Raw genomic sequence first — 20,051 nt, 5'->3', positions numbered from 1 at the left:
CATGGATAGGTGATGTTTTGGATTGGGATCCTTCATCTGTCTGAAGAAGGGTCCTCACCCAAAATGGCATCTATACATGTTCTCCAGAGATAATGCCTGACCTGCTGAGTTTTGTTTTGTAAAAGCAGCATCTGCAGTTCCTTGTATCGCCATACGACCTGTGTATGTGGGGGCAGGTCCGGCTGTGGAAGAGAGGGAGGAGGTTACTGGCTGGATTGTCATGAGTTGTACTGTTCTGTTCACTCCACAGGGCCCTCGAGGACAGAGAGGTCTGATGGGTAAGCCTGGCCCTACCGGCAGCAGGGTGAGTCAATGCTCGCGGTTCCGTGCTCTGCAACAACTTGCCTTTAAATAGCACCTTTCACAAAAGAAGGGGACCCAAGCCTCGGCAAGGGGGAGGATGCTAGCTGAGGGGAGAGGGGAGGGGAGGGTATGTTGGGTGCTGGGTTCAATGGTACTTTATTGTCACATGTACCCAGGTATTGTGAAATCCTTTTTTTAGCGCACAGTTCAATAAAAATCTTACTGTACATAGGAACAAGCATACTTAGGTGTAAGGGTGTAAGCATAGTAGATTACACTGAGGAAGTACCCAAGGGTCACCACAATTATGGTGCCAATTTGTATGCAACGTTTCCAAGTTTTATATAGTTTTGTTTATTATTGTCACATGTACTGAGGTACAATGACAAGTGCGCTATTCCGTAAGTGGAAAGACCATACATGATTACATTCGTCCATAGTGTACAGATACAGGATTAAGGGAATAACGTTTTGTGCAAGATAAAGTCCGATTAAAGGTAGTCCGAGGGCCTCCAATGAGGTCGATAGTAGCTTAGGACTCCAGTTCACTAGTTGGTGATAGGATGGTTCAGTTGCCTGATAACAGCTGGGAAGAAACCGTCCCTGAATCTGGAGGTGTGCGCTTTCACACTTCTGTACCTCTTACCTGATGGGAGAGGAGAGGGGAGGGGAGGGAGTGCGACTGGTCCTTGATGATGCTGGTGGTGGCCGCAGGGACAAGCGGGCTGCCACTGGGACCCTTGGTGGCCGATCAGTGCGCGTTGGTGCCTGATTCTCTTTTCTGATTCTCCTCTTTGCCCACAGGGTCTGACGGGATTCCCAGGAGCTTCTGGCCCTCGAGGGGGTTCTGGGAAAGTTGTAAGTATAGAAACACCAGGAATACGTCCCCTCCACAGTGAGCGCCGCTCCGAATCCTCCAACCTTCCCTTCATTGGCACTTAGAGTTGGAGGGGGTTAGGATGTTGCTTCAAACAGATTTGTCTTTGAGTTTTTAAAAACAAAATCAAAGTGGCCAATACACAGACTTGGAGAAGGATGGTGTGGTGGCAAATATTTTGATCTTTATTCTGTTGAGGGCTGCGAGAGGGAGTGGGCCAGTGGATATACCGCAGTTTGGAACTGGCTTGTGTTCAATGGTTCTTTATTATCACATGTACCGAGGTACCAGTGAAATTATTATTTTTTTGCACAGTTCAGTAAATTATTACTAGACATAAGCACAATCCCGGATGAAATACAGTGTATTGAAATTTATAGAAATTGAAATAGAAACAGCCCACTGAGTCCATGGGCTCCCGCAGCCATCCTTGTGGGTGCGGAAGGTAAGACCCCGGTTCACCTTATCGGCCCCTTGGTCTTGCTTCCGTTGTCGCCGATTCTCTCCACCTTGCTCTCTGGTTCTCTGTTCCTCGGGACGAGCAGGGGCCGGGCTCGGCGGCTTCCCTCTTCAGCCGGGTTACCGGTTCCACGGCGGGCAAGTCAGACCTGCCGGGGTGTGGCAGCGGCCCGACTGTCCCAGCTGCCTGATCACACATATGTTGAGGATGATTGAGTTACCAGTAGCCTGTGACTTCCACTTGGTGAGTGAGGCCACCTAATGGATTGGCCCGGCAGCTAATCAATGATTGTTTGGTGTTGATTCCAGGGAGATGCTGGTCGCAAAGGACATGTGGGAATCCAAGGAACTAAAGGAAGCTCGGTAAGTCCCTGTCTGATATTTTCAACGGATATTTCTGTCATGATCCTACCTCAATTTCTCAAAACTCCTTGAATGATGCATAACATGTAGGATAAAAACCATTAGGAACTTGTCGTTAGACATGTATAATATTGTCATGTGTTCTGAGACACAAGGAACTGCAGTTGCGTGATTACTAATAGAGACACTCTGTGCTGGGTTTTCTCCGGGTCTCTCTGAAGGCTCTATAGGAGGGGCAGGACAAAGACTGGTAGAAAATAGGTAAAACAGACGAGAGGAGGGTAGGTTGGGCGTTGATTGTTGCACCATGGCAAAAGATGAAAAAAAGATGAGATAAAAGAATTGAAAAGTTCTGAAAAGTGAAGCCAGAGGAAGGAATGGATGGAGAAGGGAGAAGGGAGAAATAGGTGGGGCACAGAGGAGGGGGAGGTAAAGAAAAGGGGGTGCGGGGAGAAGCGGAGGGGGTGGGGGGGGGGTTGTTAGAGGTTATCTAAAATTGGAGAATTCAAGATTCATTGGATAACTCTTTACGAAGAGCCAGCACGGGCACAATGGGCCAAATGGCCTCCTTCTCCAGAGTGGGATTCTGGTCAACCTTTCTTCAGATCGGGGAATCTTGGCAGGGTAGTATGGAATGAATAGAATGAGCAAGAGGCAGAGAGATGCAGTGAGCCATGGGGAGGTTGCATAGAGTGTGGAAGATGCAGAGATGATCCTTTTAGACCTAAGACTTTAGAGATATGGTGGGGAAACAGACCCTTTGGCCATATCAAGCCCATGCCGACCGTCGATCACCCCGTACAACAGCACTATTCTACACACTAGGGACAATTAAAAAAATTTCACCAAACTCAATTAGTTTATAAACCTACACGTCCTAGGAGTGTGGGAGGAAACCGGAACACCTTGAGAAAACCCACGCACGTCACAGGGAGAACGTACAAATTGCACACAGAGAGCACCCGTGGAACCCAGGTCTCTGCTGCTGTGCCGTCATGAGAGGCTTAGACCACTAAAGACTCCAGCAATATACACCAAACCAACACTTTGGCAGATCTCCATACTGATCATGGTTCTGGATGTATGTACTTCAACAGGTCACAACATGTGACTTATTAACCTGCCCCGAGTCTCCTGTGATTAGTCACTGACACTCTCACCCCATCTTTCCATAATAAATAGGAAAGTGAGTACAAACTTCAATACCTGATTGGACACTTCGTGCCTTCTCTGCCATCCTAATATTTGTACAAATAAAGATGACAGTTTTCCAATGAAGTCTCCTTGAATTTGGTCCCGCCACATCCGCTTACATTCCAGGAGATTCCTGAAAATTCCTGGAGCATTGACTCGCAGCTGGATATAGATTATGAATGGACAATTGTGAATGGTATAGAACGGGTAGACAAACTCTGTTCTCCCAGAGTGGAAATGTCAAATACTAAGATGAGAGGGAGAAAATTTAAAGGAGATGTGCGAGGCAAGTTTTTTTACACAGTGCCTGGAACATGCTGCCAGGAGTGATGGTGGAGGCAGATGATGGTGGACCCTGTGGGCCATAGAGTCTGTTTCCACTCTGTATCTCTAAACTTTAAAGAGGATCAGAATGACATTCAAAACACTTGTGTGGGTCACTCACGCCAGCACAGCGCTCCCAGCTTTCCCAAGAGCCCCAAAATTGGACTCCTTATGGAAGCCAAGGCCATGGCCAACTTCCTGTGGATCCCCAGCAGTAACTACGGAAACACTTGCATCCAATCGATGGAGAGGAATAGGGAGAGGCAACTTCAGGGACATTTATAGTTCTGGATTCGAGTCAACTTAGATGGATGCAATGGTTAAATGTGCCAGAATGTGTTTGTTTTCATTCTTATTAAGATGTTTCTTTTTTTTATAGTTTTGTACAGCTTTCAACATTTGTGAGTGTCTGTGGCTTACCTGTCAGTCAGATAGTCTTGGGATGGGGCTTACCTGGCAGTCATGGGTGGGGCCTATCTGTCAGTCACATAGTCTGGGGCCTCAGCCAGGGCCTCCAATGCTGTTCCAGTGTAGTATATTCTAGTGTGCTTCTCTAGTCTATTTCTCCTATTGTTCCAATTTCTCTTGGTTTGATAGGTCTCACTACCCCTGGCTTTGTTAACTACTCTCTTCTCTTGTTACAGGGGAAGTTTGGTCCTCGGGGGCTACCTGGTCTAGCTGGTCAGAAGGGGGAACTGGTAAGTGTGTCCAGGGCATTTGCTCTGATTGAATCTCTTCCTTTTGTACAATCTGTCAAAACTGCCACAGCCAGACATAAAAACAAACTTTTCCCCACGAGCAGTATCTCTGATCAATAGTCAAAAATCTTTAGCCTCCTTTTGCTCTGGTATTTTATTTAATTCACATGTTTAATCAATAATGTTATATTATTAATGTTTAATGTTTTATGTGTCATTCCTAACTGTCACTGCATGTCATGTTGTCACTTGCGGGCGGAGCACCAAGGCAAATTCCTTGTATGTGAATACTTGGCCAATAAACTTATTAATTCATTCATCATTGTAGAGCAGGCATGGAACGCGAGGTGAATTCCAGGCTTAGGTTTACGTTTACTATTGTGTATTAAAGCTTTGTTTTGCATGCTATCCAATCAGATCAGATAATGCTATACATGAATATGAACAAGCCAGATTAACTGTACCATTGTATACTGAAAAGTTTTGTTTTGCACGCTATCCAATCAAATAGATAGTATAGATAATACTATACATAAATACCATCGAATCAAACTCAAGTACAATAGGTAGAGCAAAGGGGAAGGTACAGAGTGCAGAATATAGTTCTCAGCATTGTAGCGCACTAATTGTCCGCAACAGTATATCAGTGACTCAGACAGTGCACCAGCTTACGGAGGGACCATTCAGAAGCCTGATAGCAGAGGAGAAGATGTTCCTGGGTCTTTCAAGCTTCTGCGTCTTCTGTTCGATGGGAGCGGGGATGACCAGAGTAGGAAAGGTCTTTGATTATGTTTCATCTTGTTAGAGAATTTAGACCCTGGGGTCAGTTTTTAAACATACAGGCTGATTTCTTAAAGAGATAAGATGATCTTTTTCCTCTTCGAGGCAGGTGAATCTTTTGAATTCTGCTATTGATGTTGGTATTGGTTTATTATTGTCAGTGAGATAAATCTTTGTTTTGTGTCCTACCCACTCAAATCATGTCACACACTGGTACAGCAGATAGTGCAGAGGAGAAAACAGACATTGTGGGCTGAAGGGCCTGTTCCTGTGTTCTGTGTTCTTTGTTACTTCAGTTGTAGTTTAATTTACTGAAAATTATAGGCGCCACTTGATAAGAAAGATTTGATGACATTAGAGAGGGTGTAGAAAAGATTCTCTAGAACAGTTCCAGGAGCAAGGAATTTAAGCATTGGATGAAACTTCTACCTGTTTGGCAGTAAATGTTGAACAAACGCTGAGATCAATCAGAGGCAGATGAGATGTGGGTGTCGGGGTGAAGGACAATTCTTTTTTGGATGTCATGACCACTTCAAGCTATCTATGCGAGCTTGTTCATGGATTCTGATTGTCTTGAACTGAGTTGCTTCTAAAGGACTTAAGAATGTTCTGAAATATTTCAGGGAAGTCAAGGGCGTGACGGACGAGATGGAAATCCAGGCGCCAATGGAGAAAAGGTAACGTGTCGATTTTACTTCCTTGTTAGTTAAAGCCACCGCTGTTAAAGGAAACTCCGATGAAGTAGTTCTGAGTAGGAGGAGATGGAGATAGCTCCAGGAGTGTGTTGACAATATGCATCTTGTGTTACAGGGTGAAGGAGGGCAACACGGAGCCCCTGGAGAGAAAGGCCCTGTTGGGCAGCCTGTAAGTATTGAACCTTCGAAACGTCAGCAGATCTTAGTGGGGGGAGTGCAAAGAAAAATAGACAACAATTAGAGGGCACAGAGGGCATAATGAGAGCATGGTTAGAGCACGCACATAACAGTGGTCCGAATGAGAGCACAATGAGAGCACACAGTCAATCAAGGTCGGAATGAGAATGGTTAGAGCACACAGAAATCAGAGGTCAGAATGAGAGCATAATTCGAGAAGAATCGGGCCAGTCAACTTGTCAGACCTCGACTTCGCTGATGACATCGTCCTGCTGTCAGAAGGTTAGGGAGGCACAGGAGCTGCTCGGCAGGGTCAAGACGGAATGCAAGAAAGTGGGCCTCCACCTCAATGCCAAGAAGACGGAGTACATGGCGTACAACGCTGGTGACCATGAGCCTCTCAAGACCAGTGGCGGTGCATCTCTCAAGAAAGTGGAGGACTTCAAGTACCTGAGAGCGGGGATGCAGAGCTCGGAGAATTACATCAAGGTCCGGAAAGCGCTCGCATGGAAAGCTTTCAATCACGTGGGGGAAAATCTGGACGCCTCTGATGTCTAAGGGTCTCAAACTTAGATTCTTCCATGCAACTGTAGAGACCATATTATTGTACAGGTGTGAGGCATGGACTCTCACTCGAGCACTGTCCAAGTCTCTCGATGGTACCTACACCCGAATGCTCAGAAAAGTTCAAAATGTCAGTTGGAGGGACCACATCACCAACGCCCAGCTCTATGGGGAGATTCCACCTTTGATCGAGTAGATCAGGTGGAGCAGGATGAGGCTCGCTGGTCACTGCCACCGCCCCCAGAAATGCCAGCCAACAAGGTTGTGCTGTGGGAACCCACCCATGGAAGACGTGACCCGGGACGGCCAATCTAGACGATGCTGAAGACATTGATGGAAGAGGCACGTGTAGGGATAAAGGAGGAGCTTGCCGGCTGCATGGAGGACAGATGTGTGGTGCGTCCATCACCGTGCCCGTCGGAAACCAGCACCACTGCGTCGCTAATGATGATGATGATGATATATATATATATATATAATTAGAAGGCATTCATTACAGAGGCCAGAGTGAAAACATGGTCAGGACACATAGATAAAAGATGTCCAAATGAGCACATAATTAGAGTACACAGTCTATAGAGGCCAGGACGAGAACATAGATATCAGAGGTTGGAATGAGAGCACACAATAAACAGACAGATGTTTTAGTCACCGTACTATAAGGAAGATAGGCCATTAAACTGGACAGAGTGCAGAGAAGATTTACAAGGATGTTGCCAGAACTCGAGGTACTGCGTTATAGCGAGAGGTTGGGCGGGCTAGGACTTTATTCCTGATCGCACAGGAGGCTCAGAGGTGATGTTATAGAAATGCATAAAGTCATGAGGGGCATATATTGGGTTTCCCAGGGTTGAGGAGTCAAGGGCAAGAGGGCATCGGTTTAAATTGAGAGGGGAAAGATTTAATCTGAGGGGCAACTTTTTCACACAGAAGGTGGTGGGTGTCAGGAACGAGCTGCCAGAGTAGGTCGTTAAGGCAGGCACTACAACAATATTTAAAAGATATTTGGACAGGTACATGGATAGGGAAGGGTTGGAGGGAAAGGTGCCAAACACTGGCAAATGGAACCATCTTATATTGGCATATGGGTAATATAGACTAGTTGGGTTGAAGGGCAGGTTTCCGCGCTGTATGGCTCAGTGACTCTAACTGATTTTTTTGCCTCTATTTGTGTCCGTCAGGGATTACCTGGCAAGCCAGGATATCAAGGAGCTGCAGGTGAACAGGTGAGCTGCCTTGCATAACACAAACAACAGTACATGTAGCACACAATGCAGCTCGCATACAATGCAACTGCATGTCCTAAGCATCTCAATGAACCCCATGCATGACTGTCGCTGGTCCTATGCACTGATGCCCATGATGTTATGTGTTTATTTGTCATATGCACCAGATATGAACCAGAATAATTAAATTATTACTTGCTGTAGCTTCGTAGACACATTGGACACAACAAGCTCATAGGTTATAGGAGCAGATTAGGCCATCCGGCCTACCAAATCTATGCCATTCAATCATGGCTGATCTATCTTTCCCCCTCAACCCCATTCTCTTGCCTCCTCCCCATAGCCCCAGACACCCTTAGTAATCAATAACCTTTCAATCTCCATCTTAAAAATATCTATTGACTGGGCCGTCTGTGGCAATTAATTCCACACCTTCACCACCCTCTGACTAAAGAAAATCCTCCTCATCTTCTTTCAAAAGGTAAGTCCTTTTATGCTGGGGATATGGTCTCTGGTCCCAGACGTTTCCACTGGTGGAAACACTCTCTCCACATTCACTCTATCCAGGCCTTGCATGATTAATATTTCATGATAAATATGCTCATTTATTCAAATAAACCGGACCTCAAGGGTGCAAAAACCAAACAATGCACAACTCCGCAGTAATTCAGTGCTGAGTTAGGGATGTGTAGGGTGGTTCAAGGTGCTGATACGAAGAAGCTGTTCTTGCACCTGGGGATCATGGTCTTCAGGCTCCTGTACCTCATTTGTGATGGAGCAGTGAGAAGAGAGCATAGGTAGGGTGGTGTTAGCTCCTTGAGGTCAGTACTCATGATGGACTGGGCAATGTCCACCATTAACAGTAGCCTCCTTCATTCTTGAGGGTTCTGATTGCCGGGGTAGTGTGTAGTGTGAGATTGCATAACCAAAAGGGAATGCAGTGCACTCTGTTTTACAGAGACGTAGCTCACCCCCGGCTGTCCAGACTCAACCCTCCAGCCCAAAGGTTTCTCCATCCATTGCAAGGACTGGGTGGTGTAATTGGGAAAAGGGCGAGGTGAAGGCTTTTGCCTCATGGAAAACTCTTCCTGATGCTCAGATATAGAGGTCTTGTTGAACTCCTACTCTCCACACCTGGAACACCTGCCGGTGAAGTGCTGTCCTTTCTCCTTCCCGAGGGATGTCAACTCCATCATCACGACCGTGGTCTACATCTCACCCCAGTCCATCTAGCACTGGAGGAGCTGCACGTCATGGTCAAAAATACCAGATGCCATTCCCCGATGCCTTCTCCATCTTTGCCATGGACTTCAACAAGTTAGCTCGAAGAAGACACTTCCAAACTACCATCATAATGTCTCCTGCAGCACCAGAAGATCATGCACTGTCAATCACTGTTTCACACCCTGTCCCTCTATACCTCAGTAGCATTTCTGAAAATGCACCCTCTGCCAGCGTCCAGACCATGCAGCGACTGAAGAGGGCAGAGGATTGTACAGAGCTGATCTAGGCAGGCAAAAGGGTGACTTTGCAACTGTTTGGACTCGGTAGGCTGGAGGGAGTTCAAGGTACCTGAATAAATATGCCACAGTTGTGAACAACTTCATAACAGAATGTGTTCCTACCAAGACCATCCATGTATCCGCCAGCTAGAAAGAAGCCTAGGAGGTCCACAATCTACTGAGGGCCAGATCTGTGGTGAGCAAATAAGGCAATTCAGGAAGTCCAAGGCTGCGGAGGCTCCCCTGGGAAACCAAGGCAGACGGGCGATGAGAGGATGTTGGTTGTTTGTCGATCAAGAGAAGGTGATGACCAGAGGCCTGCAACAGCCTGGGGCTTGCCTGGATCGGGCACCGGTCTTAACAACTGGAGCGTGGACTGGACTTGAAAATCATTGCCAAAACTCTTGCTTGCAGGCTCAATAGACTATTGCTGTACAATTGTTAATCATGGATGGTATGGTGATACTCTACTGGACTGTTTGTAAGATGAGAATTTCACTGTGAGTTTGCATTTCACACGTGACGATGAAGCATCATTGCACCTTTGAACCCATTGAACTTTCAGAAGGCCATTGCAAGCACAAAGAGCCACTTCCAGACTAAACTGGAATTTCAGATGGATGCTCGACAACTGTGGCAGGGCTTGCAAACCTTCACTCCCTGCAAGGTGAAAGTACGTAGCTCACGTAACAGCAACACCTCATTCCTGGGCAAGCTCAGTGCTTTCTCCACTTGCTTTTAAGGGGAGAACAAAGATGTACCTTCACAAGCCCTCACTGCTCCAACACCCTGTGATCTCAGCCACCATCAGAAGATCCTTCACAAGAGTGAACCCCAGAAAGTGTCCAGCCCTGGTGGTGTACCTGGCCACATTCTCAAAACATACCTGGATCAACGGGTTGGCATATTCACTGACAGCTTCAGCCTTTCTATACCATGATCCCGAGGTCCATACCCGCCTGAAACCATGGGTGTAGGATTGGGGTATATTTTCAACGTGATTACAGGGTCATTGGGTTGGGTCATGGGTCAAGGACTGGACTTATGGAGTTGTTGTACTCTAGACAAAGCATCTGATTCTCATAGCTGAATAGAATGCAGATTGCACGAGATTGGTTTAATGCTGACATTAAACCCTGGCAGAAGTTTGGAAATGCACAAACTGAAATTAAATACATCCACCCTGGCTATACATATCACGGCCTATTCTGCACTGTGTTAAATACCTGTATGAAAGTAACCTGCAAGCCCAGATTGGTGTAATCAGCCATTTCTATACACATTGTCACACAATAGTCTACATATCATGGTCTTACCTGAACCAGTAATGAACCAGCATCCAGAGTGTTTAATTGCCATATATACCGACAATGGAAGAATAAAATTCTTACTTGCAGCATCTTCAGGCCTGTAAACACTACACACAGATTATATATGTTGTATTATACAAAATTCAATAAATTAAAAACCCAATACCAGTGCAAAAAAAAGCCTGGTCCTTAGTGCAACCAAAGATAGTGTATAGAAGTTTATAGTTGAGGTTAGTGTTGTGTAATGTTCAAAAAGTCTGATGGTTGTTGGGAAGAAATTGTTCTTGAACCTGATGGTCACGATTTTCAGACTCCGATACCTTCTTCCCGATGGCAGGAGTGAAGCGAGAACGTGGCCAGTTGTGGTGGGGGTCTCTGATGATGCTTGCTGCCTTTTTGAGGCAACGTCTCCTGTAGATCCATTCGATGGTGGGGCAGTCAGTACCTGTGATGAACCGGGCAGTGTTGAATATCACTTGCACTGTTAAACACCATGCTGTATATTATGCTCACTATGGAACCAGCCACAAATGTTCACTAAAAATTCTGAGTCTTGCACACGTACACCTGTACAATAACTTGCACAGAGACACCTGTACAGTATAGGTTAGATATCCCTGTACAATATACAGGATCTTGGACAGGTACACCTGTACTGGGTCTTAGCCAGATACACATGTACAGATATTGGGTCACTCTTCAGCCTTCTCCCCTGTACAAGTCCTCAGTTATTGAACCTCCTATGATGTCAGTCCCATTTGTAACCCCAGGGACAAATGTGGGTGAGCGGGGTGTCGCTGTGAGTGTCTGTACGGGGTGTCTGTACGGGGTGTCTGTACGGGGTGTCTGTACGGGGTGTCTGTGTGGCGTGTCTGTGTCGGCATGAGATGTCGGCATGGGGTGTCGGCATGGGGTCTCAACACGGGGTGAGCATGAGGAACTCTGTGCGGTTTAGCCTGGCTTGCCACTGATGCTTTGCCCCTTTTGTCCCCACACAGGGAAGCCGAGGACCAGCGGGAGGACCAGGACCCCAGGGAGCCCCTGGGAGTGCGGTAAGTCCCCCATGAACTCGGACCCAGTACACCACTGGGTCATTGTTGCATTTACCTGTTTCTCTGTCTCTGTGTTAAAATGTTCTAACTGTTTGCTGTTCACATCACAGGGAGAGATGGGGGACTCTGGCGACATGGGTGAGCAGGGACCAAGAGGCGTTGACGTAAGTGGTAACAATAGAAAATGTTGTGCTAGACTTGTCCTATCAGTATGATCCTCTACCCCCCTCCTCCCTCATCTCCTTGGCCAGCCTGGATTGCAATGCAATGGTTCTACTCATCTTACCCCTTTGTGGGAACGTTCCACTTTCTCTTGTAGAACAGAAGGTGGTGGAGTAACTCAATGAAGAGGGTTCCAAACCAAAACGTTGCCTATCCATGTCCTCCAGAGATGCTTCCTGACCCATTGAGTTACTTCAGCATTTGTTGTTCTGTTCAAGGTGTCAGCATCTGCAGTTCCCCACTGCACATTCTTTCTGCCAGCTTAAAGCAATATTTGGGTTGGATTCCTCACTGACTCTTATTATGTTGGCCTCTTGATCTGCTCCTCCCCATACTCTCTCCGACAACAACCCCTCCAGTTGCCTGGTCTCAGAGAAGTTCCCATCTCTTGATCTGGGAGAACCTCACTCAAAGGACAATCGTGGACCTGACACCAGAGATCCATAGTTCTAGTTTTAGAGATACAGCATGGAAACGGGCCCATCTGCCGACTGAGTCCACACCGACCATCGGTCATTCGCACACTAGTTTCACATCCTGCACACTAGGGACAATTTACAGAAGCCAATTAACCTACAGACCTGCACGTCTTTGGAGTGTGGGAGGAAACCAGAGCACCTGGAGAAAACCCGGTCACAGGGAGAACGTACAAACTCCATACAGACAACACTCGTAGTCAGGATCGTACTTAGTTGTCTGGTGCTGTAAGGCAACATCTCTACCGCTGCGCCACTGTGCCGCCCTAGATCGATCCTTGAGCACGTTTGGTTTCGAGGTGGGGAAGGAAATTGGTTGCCTTCCCCTGGTCTGGCCTTGATGCTACTCCAAACCTCGAGTGCCGGAGACTCCGAGCAACCTCCGCAACTCGGGGGCAATTATGGATGGGTTATAAATATTGGCGGGGTCAGCAAATTAAAGTTGTTGAGTCTCAGCCTGGTAGAGTTAGTCTTGAACAAAGCGGTGACTGGGGGTCTATTCAGCCTGAATCTGATGGAAAAGCAGGACAGGCTTGAAGGGCTAAATGGCCTTCTCCCCACTGTCCTGTGGCACTGGCCGGGGCTTCTTTAGACTTTACTTTGGGCTTTAAAGATATAGCATGGAACAGGCCCTTCGGCCCACCCAGTCTGCGCCGACCAGCAATCACCCTGTACACCAGCGCTATCCTACACACTATGGACAATTTACAGAAGCCAATTAACCTACAAACCCACACGTCTTTGGAGTGTGAGAGGAAATAGCAGCACCCAGAGGAAACCCACGCAGTCACAGGGAGAATGTACTAACCCCGTACTGTCAGGACCGGTAGTCAGGGTGAAACCAGGGTCTCCAGCACTGTCAGGCAGCAACTCTGCGCCACTGTGCCACCCCTTCTGAGGCACCTGTTGTTGTGGAACCTCCCCCGGCCACTCACCTGCATGGGGAGCACGTGACGCCTCTACTCCCAGCACCCTGGAGGAACAGGCCACAGGAGGAGGCTGTTCTGCCCAACAAGCCTCTGCTAGTTCTTTAAAATTCTGGAATTAGCCTTGCCTTCTTTCCCTTAACCTTTGGAAATTATTTCCTTTCAAGTATTGATGTAGTTCCCTTTGTGAAGCTTAGTGGCTCTAGGTTGTAGAACTCGATGACCGAACTGGATGGTCAGGGGAAAGGGGAACTGGGTGAGACAAGTACGGGAGGGTCAACAACATGGGCTGAGGACAGGGAAGCGATCTCTGGGTACCTGTTACTGAGTGACGTTGTTGTGTGTGTGCGTGTGTATCAGGCAGTGTATGCGGGTCTGTGTGCACACCAGGCTGTGTGTGAATGTGTATTACTGAATACTTGTGTGTTTTCCCACACATGCATGTATGTGTGTTTCACATTCACTGCTTTAAATATTTCCATTCAGAAATGACCCATGTTCACAGTGCACTCTATCGGACAGACTTGCATTTCTATAGCACCTTTCAAGGCATCACAAGTTCCTGTACTACAACGGTGGTTGCTTTTCAGAAGATTCCTCTGAACCGTGGTCGCTGCTGTGAGACTGGAATTTCCCTCGTCAGTGTGTGCAGAGGAAGCCCTCGCATGCAGTCAGGCGATAATGTACAAATGAAATGCTCTGGTGCTGCTTGTAGAAATGGAAATATTAGCCGCAAAAACAGAGGGGAAAGGAAAAAAAATTCAAAATGTGATCTTTCACTGGGAGAGAAATGGAGTGTTGTCAATAGACTCTTTGGATTGGCTTCTCACCAGGAAAGTAGCAGAGGGAGAGCAACCACTGGTGGTCTTTTCTGAAGATGGTATCTCTCGACCGACTGCAGTGTCTAGGACAATATTGAGTTCAGGGAGCAGATCAAGAGGCTGACATTCACACTAGCTTGTGCTACTGACAGGGTAACAGTTTAGAAAACAGAACAATACGGTAAAGGGCCTGTCCCACTGTACAAAGTAATTCAAGCGCTCTCCCGCGTTTTCCCCTGATTCGAACTTGGAGAATGTCTGTAGCGGGTCCGTAGGAGTTCGTGGATGTCTCGTGGCGGCTCGCACGAGTAAAAAGAAACTTTTTTTCATCACGAGTATTTTTTTACTCGTGGACATGTTTCACAGTGTTGAAAAAACGTCACGTGTTTACCGGATTTCCCGAGTACCTACCGTTATTCGTACGAGCCGCTACGGGACTTTCACAAACTCCTAAGGTCCCGCTACTGACATTCTCCGAGTTCGAATCAGGGGAAAACTCGGGAGAACTCTTGATTTACCACATACAGTGGGACAGGCCCTTATTAAGCACAAAATGCAGGAGGAACTCAGTGGGTCAGACAGCATCTGTGGATGGAATGGACAGAATACGTTTTGGGTCGGGACTCATTCCTTCCGCAGATGCTGCCTGACCTGCTGAGCTCCTTCCGCACTTTATGTTTCGCTCAAGATTCCAACATCTGCAGTTCCTTGTATCTCCGTAGAACATGATTCATATCATTCCATTCCCTGCATATCCTACTTATCCAAAAACGTCTTAAACGCCATTATTGTATCTGCCTCCACCACCAATCAGCGTGTTCCAGGCACTCACCAACCTCTGTGTTCACTGAAACAAAGACTGCCCCACACATTTTCATTAAACGTTCCCCCTTTCTAAACAAAGGATAGTATATTGAATTCTACAGCAGCACACATCAGTCTCAATGAGGTGCTTAAGAGTTGAGAGCAACATCTTCTGGCGCAGAGATGAGAGCTCTGTTCAATAGTTACAGCTCAGAATTAGTAAAGGTCCCGACACAAAAAGTAATCTGACCCGCTGAGTTACTCCTGCATTTTGTGCCTTTCTCACCGTCAGTTTAGTTTTAGTTTAGTTTAGAGATACAGCATGGAAACAGGCCATTCGGCCCACCGAGCACGCTCACCATTCATCACCCGTTCACACTAATTCTATGTTATCCCACTTTCGCATCCACTCCCTACTAGGGGGCAATTTACAGAGGCCAGTTTAACCTACAAACCCGCAAATCTTTGGGATGTGGGAGGAAATCAGAGCACCCGTAGGAAACCCATGTAGTCACAGGTAGAACGTGCAAACTCCGCAGAGACAACATTCGAGGTCAGGATCGAACCAGGGTCTCTGGTGCTGTGAGGCAGCAGCTCTACCTGCTGCACCACTGTGCCGGCCTACCAGATGTCCCCATTGCATGCAACACCCATAGAGTTGGTGTAAACAGGTGGTGGACCGGCAACGTTCAGTGTGGTCAGATCACTCCACACCTCTGACTGCAGTAGAAATATTTCTTCTGCGTCTGGTAGGGAGCGTGCTTCTCTTCGGCATCCATTACCCCATTCTTGAATTCGCCTCCTTCTCCCTTTCCCGACATACCACCCCCCCCCCACCCCCCAAACTAAACTATCCCCCATCCCCACCCTGTCACTCATTCACTCATTCTCACTAACAGCAGTGGGTGCAAAATTAAATTAATCTCCACTGCCTGCACGTGATCCATATCTGTCCATTCCCTGCATATCCACGTGCTTATCCGAAAGTGTCTTAAGCGCCACTATCGTATCTGCCTCCACAACCATCCCCGGCAACACATTCCAGCCACTCACCACCCTCTGTGTAAAAAGTTGTGTAAATCCTGCCCCTTGCATCTTATTCAAACTTTGCCCCCTCACTCCATAAAGCTATGCCCTCTGGTATTTGATATTTCCATCCTGGGGATATAGGTTCTACCCTATCAATGCCTCTCACAGTTTTATATCGTTCTGTCAGGACTCTCCTCAATCTTTGACATTCCAGAGAACACAATCCAAGTCTGGCTGGGTTTCCTCCAGGCACTCTGGTTTTCTCCCACATCCCAAAGATGTGCAGGTATGTAGGTTAATTGGCTTCTGTAAAAAAATCCCCTAGTGTGTAGGAAGTGGATGTGAAAGTGGGATAACGTAGAACTAGTGTGAACAAGTGATTGCCGGTCGGCATGGACTAGGTGGGCCAAAGGGCCTTTAGACATTTGACTTGATAAAAACTTTGTAAATACGGAGTGGAAACAGACCCTTCAGCCCACTGAATCCACACCGATCAGCGATTACCACATACACCAGTACTATCCTGCACACTTGGGCCAATTTACAATTGATTTTATACCAAAGCAATTAATGTACAAACCTGTACATCTTTGGAGTGTGGGAGGAAACTGGAGCACCCGGAGAAAACCCACATAGTTACAGGGAGAACGTGCAAACTCCGTGCAGACAGCACCCATAGTTAGGATTAAACCAGGCTCTCTGGTGCTGTGAGGCAGCAACTCTACCACTGCGCCACTGTGATGCTTCTGTTTCCATGCTGTATCTCTATGTTAAGAGTTCATAACCAACTGCCCCTGTCTGGGTCCCCAATTTACCCCCACTCCCCCCCCCCCCCACCCGTTGCTTAGGCTGCTGTAGAGAGGGGAATGCACACACTAAGATGCAGCCACCTTCACTGTGGCCCTTTCACAAGTAATTGAAATTAAATATCCCAGAGATATTTCACTCCCTCCTACAGGAAGGGACTTGGTAAATCTGAGTTGTTGAAAAGACTGGGCTTTCTGTCTAGCTCCCTCGCTCGCTCAAAGGCTTATTGTTCACTCCTTGCAGAAGGCTCCAAGGTAGCCTGACCCAGCTTGGGACTGATGTTTGCACAGTCCCAGTGAGGAGGGCTGGTTTCTGGCACCACTCTCTGGTGCAGTGAACGACACAAACTCCATTCAGTACCTGGGATCCTGCAGGAATCTTCCGGAAACTGGCTTGAAGCTGGCAGGGAGCGGATGAATGCAGGACACGCAGCCACGTGTCAGTCAGACTGACGTTCGTGGTGCTGGTACACTACAACAACAGCTTACATTTAAGCACCTTCAACACTGTAAAATGTCAAGGGAAGCTGTGGAGGGGCATCACCAAACACAATTCTATCTGTAAAAAGAAGAGTTTTTATCCCTTTTAATCATACTGTTAATTATAAAATTCAAAGCTACAGTTGGATTGGGTGTGACTTTGCTGCCTTGTGCGTAGAACAGAACCCTTGCATCCCCTGTCTCTTCATACCTCCGCCACCATAGTCGTCATACTAGTTTCACTGTCATCCTGCTGTGTTTCACTGTCTGTATTACTCGTTATCACCTTCCCCAAACCAACAATGGACCATTGTGGGCTCCTCCTTTCGTTGATCATTGTTGTTGACTGTCTTTTTGCAATATCCTTCATTAATTGATTCTTTGTACCTTTCCATATCTCTCGGTTCCCTCTCCCCTGACTCTCAGTCTGAAGAAGGTCTCGAACCAAAATTACACCTATTCCTTTTCTCCTGAGTTTCACCAGCTTTTTGTGTCTATCTTCTGTGTAAGCGAACATCTGCAGTTTCTTCCTACACATAGAACAGTACAGTACAGGAACAGGCCCTTCAGCCCACAGTGTCTGTGCCAAACATGATGCAAAGTTGAACTAATCTCTTCTGCCTGCACATGATCCATATCTCTCCATTTCCTGCATATCCACATGTCTTTGTAAATGCCGCATAAGAACTAATGGACAGAGATTTATTTTTGGGGATAAGTGATACAGAGGAGGTATGAGGATAGGTGTAGGAAGTAACTGCAGATGCTGTTTACACCGAATATAGACACCAAATGCTGGAGCAACTGGATAGAAGGAATTGGTGACATGTCGTGTCAAGACCCTGCTTCAGACTGAGTGTCAGGGGAGAGGGAATTAAAGAGATAAGGAAGTGTAAGAGATCAAAAGAGATGAAGTTCGAGGAAAATGTAGAATAGACCATTGTTAGCTAGGACAAGGTGACAACAAAGCCAACAGATAAAATGTCTGTTCAAACTGGTCAGAGAACTGGGAAGGGGGAGGGAGTGGGAAAGCAAGGGTTACTTGAAGTTAGATAAATCAATATTCATACCGCTGGGGTGGAAGCTGCTCAAGCAAAATATGAGGTGCTGTTCCTCCAATTTGTGCTGGGCCTCACTCTGACAATGGAGGAGGCCCAGGACAGAAAGGTCAGTGTGGAAATGGGAAGCGGAGGTAAGGTGTTTAGCAACCGGGAGTTCAGGTAGGTTTAGGTGGACTGTGAGAAGAGGTTTTTGCACACATGAAGAGGTAATGACCAGGTACATACTACCTGCAAGAATGGTACAAGCTGAGATGATTATTGATTTAAAAACAAATTTGTATCAGTGGTAGAGGGGATCGAGCAGAGGGATGGAAGTTTAGGGAGATAGAATGGACAGAGTGGGCCGAATGCTCCCCTGCTTTGCTATAATGACTTTCGAACATGACCGAGTATACCTGTGCCCTTGTTCAGCTGAATGTGTGTCTGTACCTGTAAACCTACCCATAGATATATACCTCTGGATGTGTGTTTAGGTGAGTCTGCACAACCACTCTGATAAGGCAGTATGTCTGAGTGGACTTCTCTGGGCTGTTGTGAGTACATATTTATGTACCTGCTTGTATACTAATGGACAGTGCTGTCCTGATGTTAGCTGTGTTTGGTTCAATGGTTTGCTTTATTGTCACATACTAAGTTAGGGCGGCACGGTGGCGCAGCAGTAGAGTTGCTGCCTTAAAGCGCCAGAGACCCAGGTTCTGGCGCTGACTATGGGTCTGTACAGAGTTTGTACGTTCGCCCTGTGACCTGCATGGGTTTTCCCCGGCATCTAAAGACGTACAGGCTTGTAGGCTAATTGATTTGGAAAAAATTGACAATTTCCCTAATGTGTGTAGGATGGTCCTAGTTTGTGGGGATTGCTGGTAGGCGAGGATTCAGTGGGCCGAAGTGCCTGTTTCTGCACTGTATCTCTAAACTAAACTAAATTACTGGAGTGTAAGACTATAGAACACACTGATTCCATACAAAAGTGTCACCAGGTATTACCCTTCAAGTCCAATTTTATTTAAAATGTTATAGACCTAACTTGGCCATAAAGTCCGGTAGTACTGCTGCTGTAACCTGCTGTTGTCTGCTCACCTTTGGTGCTGTAACACTCATGTCTCCTTTCCCTGGTCTGTGCAGGGTGAGATGGGACCTCCTGGACTTCGAGGTGTACAGGGTCGCAGAGGATACCAGGTAAGCGGCTCTCAAGACAACAAGACTCACCACTTGCCTTAATGAAGTACTGACGAGATGCTGCAATGTTGGAAACACACATTTGAGCTTGACAAAATTCCACAACCTTCTGATAATGGTTGAAGTGATGATTAGTGGTTCAATGCTTTCCTTGTAGTCACGTGTACCAAGATGCTGTTAGATTCTGTTTTATTTTCATAAGGATCAGGAAGATTATTGCCATATATGAGTACAATAAGTACAAAATACATAGAAACAGTCCACTGAGTCTATACCATTAACTGTATACTTTATCCTTACATTTGACCTCCCAAAGTGCAGCACCTGACACTTGCTGGGATTAAACTCCATCTGGCATTTCTACACCCACATCTACAGCTGATCTAAATCCAGCTGTATCCTTTGACAGTCTTCCTCACAGTCCGCAACTCCACCAATTCTGATGAGGTCTGCAAACTTACTAAAGTGATTTCAAAATGAAATTGGAATGGCAGAGATCCCTCTATTCCAATGTTCGGAGGGATCTTTGACTCTGTTACAATGGCCTGAGACAGCAGGGGAGATCCTTGTTTAATGATCCCACCTGGCTGATGGCAGTGACAATGCAGCACAAACTCAGTACTGCAGTTGGAGGGTGTGTACTGGTCTTAAATCAGATGTCCTATGTCATTCTCTTGTCACCTTAGCATGGATATAGATGTAGAGTCCAGTCTGTTTTCCTTCATC

The 20,051-nt window shown here is 46.7% G+C and overlaps 1 protein-coding gene across 1 annotated transcript in view; it reads left to right on the top strand.

The window, feature by feature from the left end:
* Positions 1–20,051, top strand: part of col9a3 (collagen, type IX, alpha 3) — a 76,137-nt gene that overhangs the window by 31,571 nt on the left and 24,515 nt on the right. Inside the window, exons 14-23 of the mRNA XM_055652326.1 lie at positions 251–304; positions 1,108–1,161; positions 1,949–2,002; positions 4,165–4,218; positions 5,622–5,675; positions 5,809–5,862; positions 7,616–7,660; positions 11,471–11,524; positions 11,635–11,688; positions 19,272–19,325. Of these exons, the coding sequence (XP_055508301.1) occupies positions 251–304; positions 1,108–1,161; positions 1,949–2,002; positions 4,165–4,218; positions 5,622–5,675; positions 5,809–5,862; positions 7,616–7,660; positions 11,471–11,524; positions 11,635–11,688; positions 19,272–19,325 (531 nt within the window). The remainder of the gene's footprint in view (positions 1–250; positions 305–1,107; positions 1,162–1,948; positions 2,003–4,164; positions 4,219–5,621; positions 5,676–5,808; positions 5,863–7,615; positions 7,661–11,470; positions 11,525–11,634; positions 11,689–19,271; positions 19,326–20,051) is intronic.

Source organism: Leucoraja erinacea, chromosome 21 (genome assembly GCF_028641065.1).
Source record: "Leucoraja erinacea ecotype New England chromosome 21, Leri_hhj_1, whole genome shotgun sequence".
In the NCBI taxonomy this organism is placed as follows: Eukaryota; Metazoa; Chordata; class Chondrichthyes; order Rajiformes; family Rajidae; genus Leucoraja; species Leucoraja erinaceus.
The sequence above is the reverse complement of the archived record's forward strand: the minus strand, read 5'-3'. Positions and strand labels throughout refer to the sequence as shown.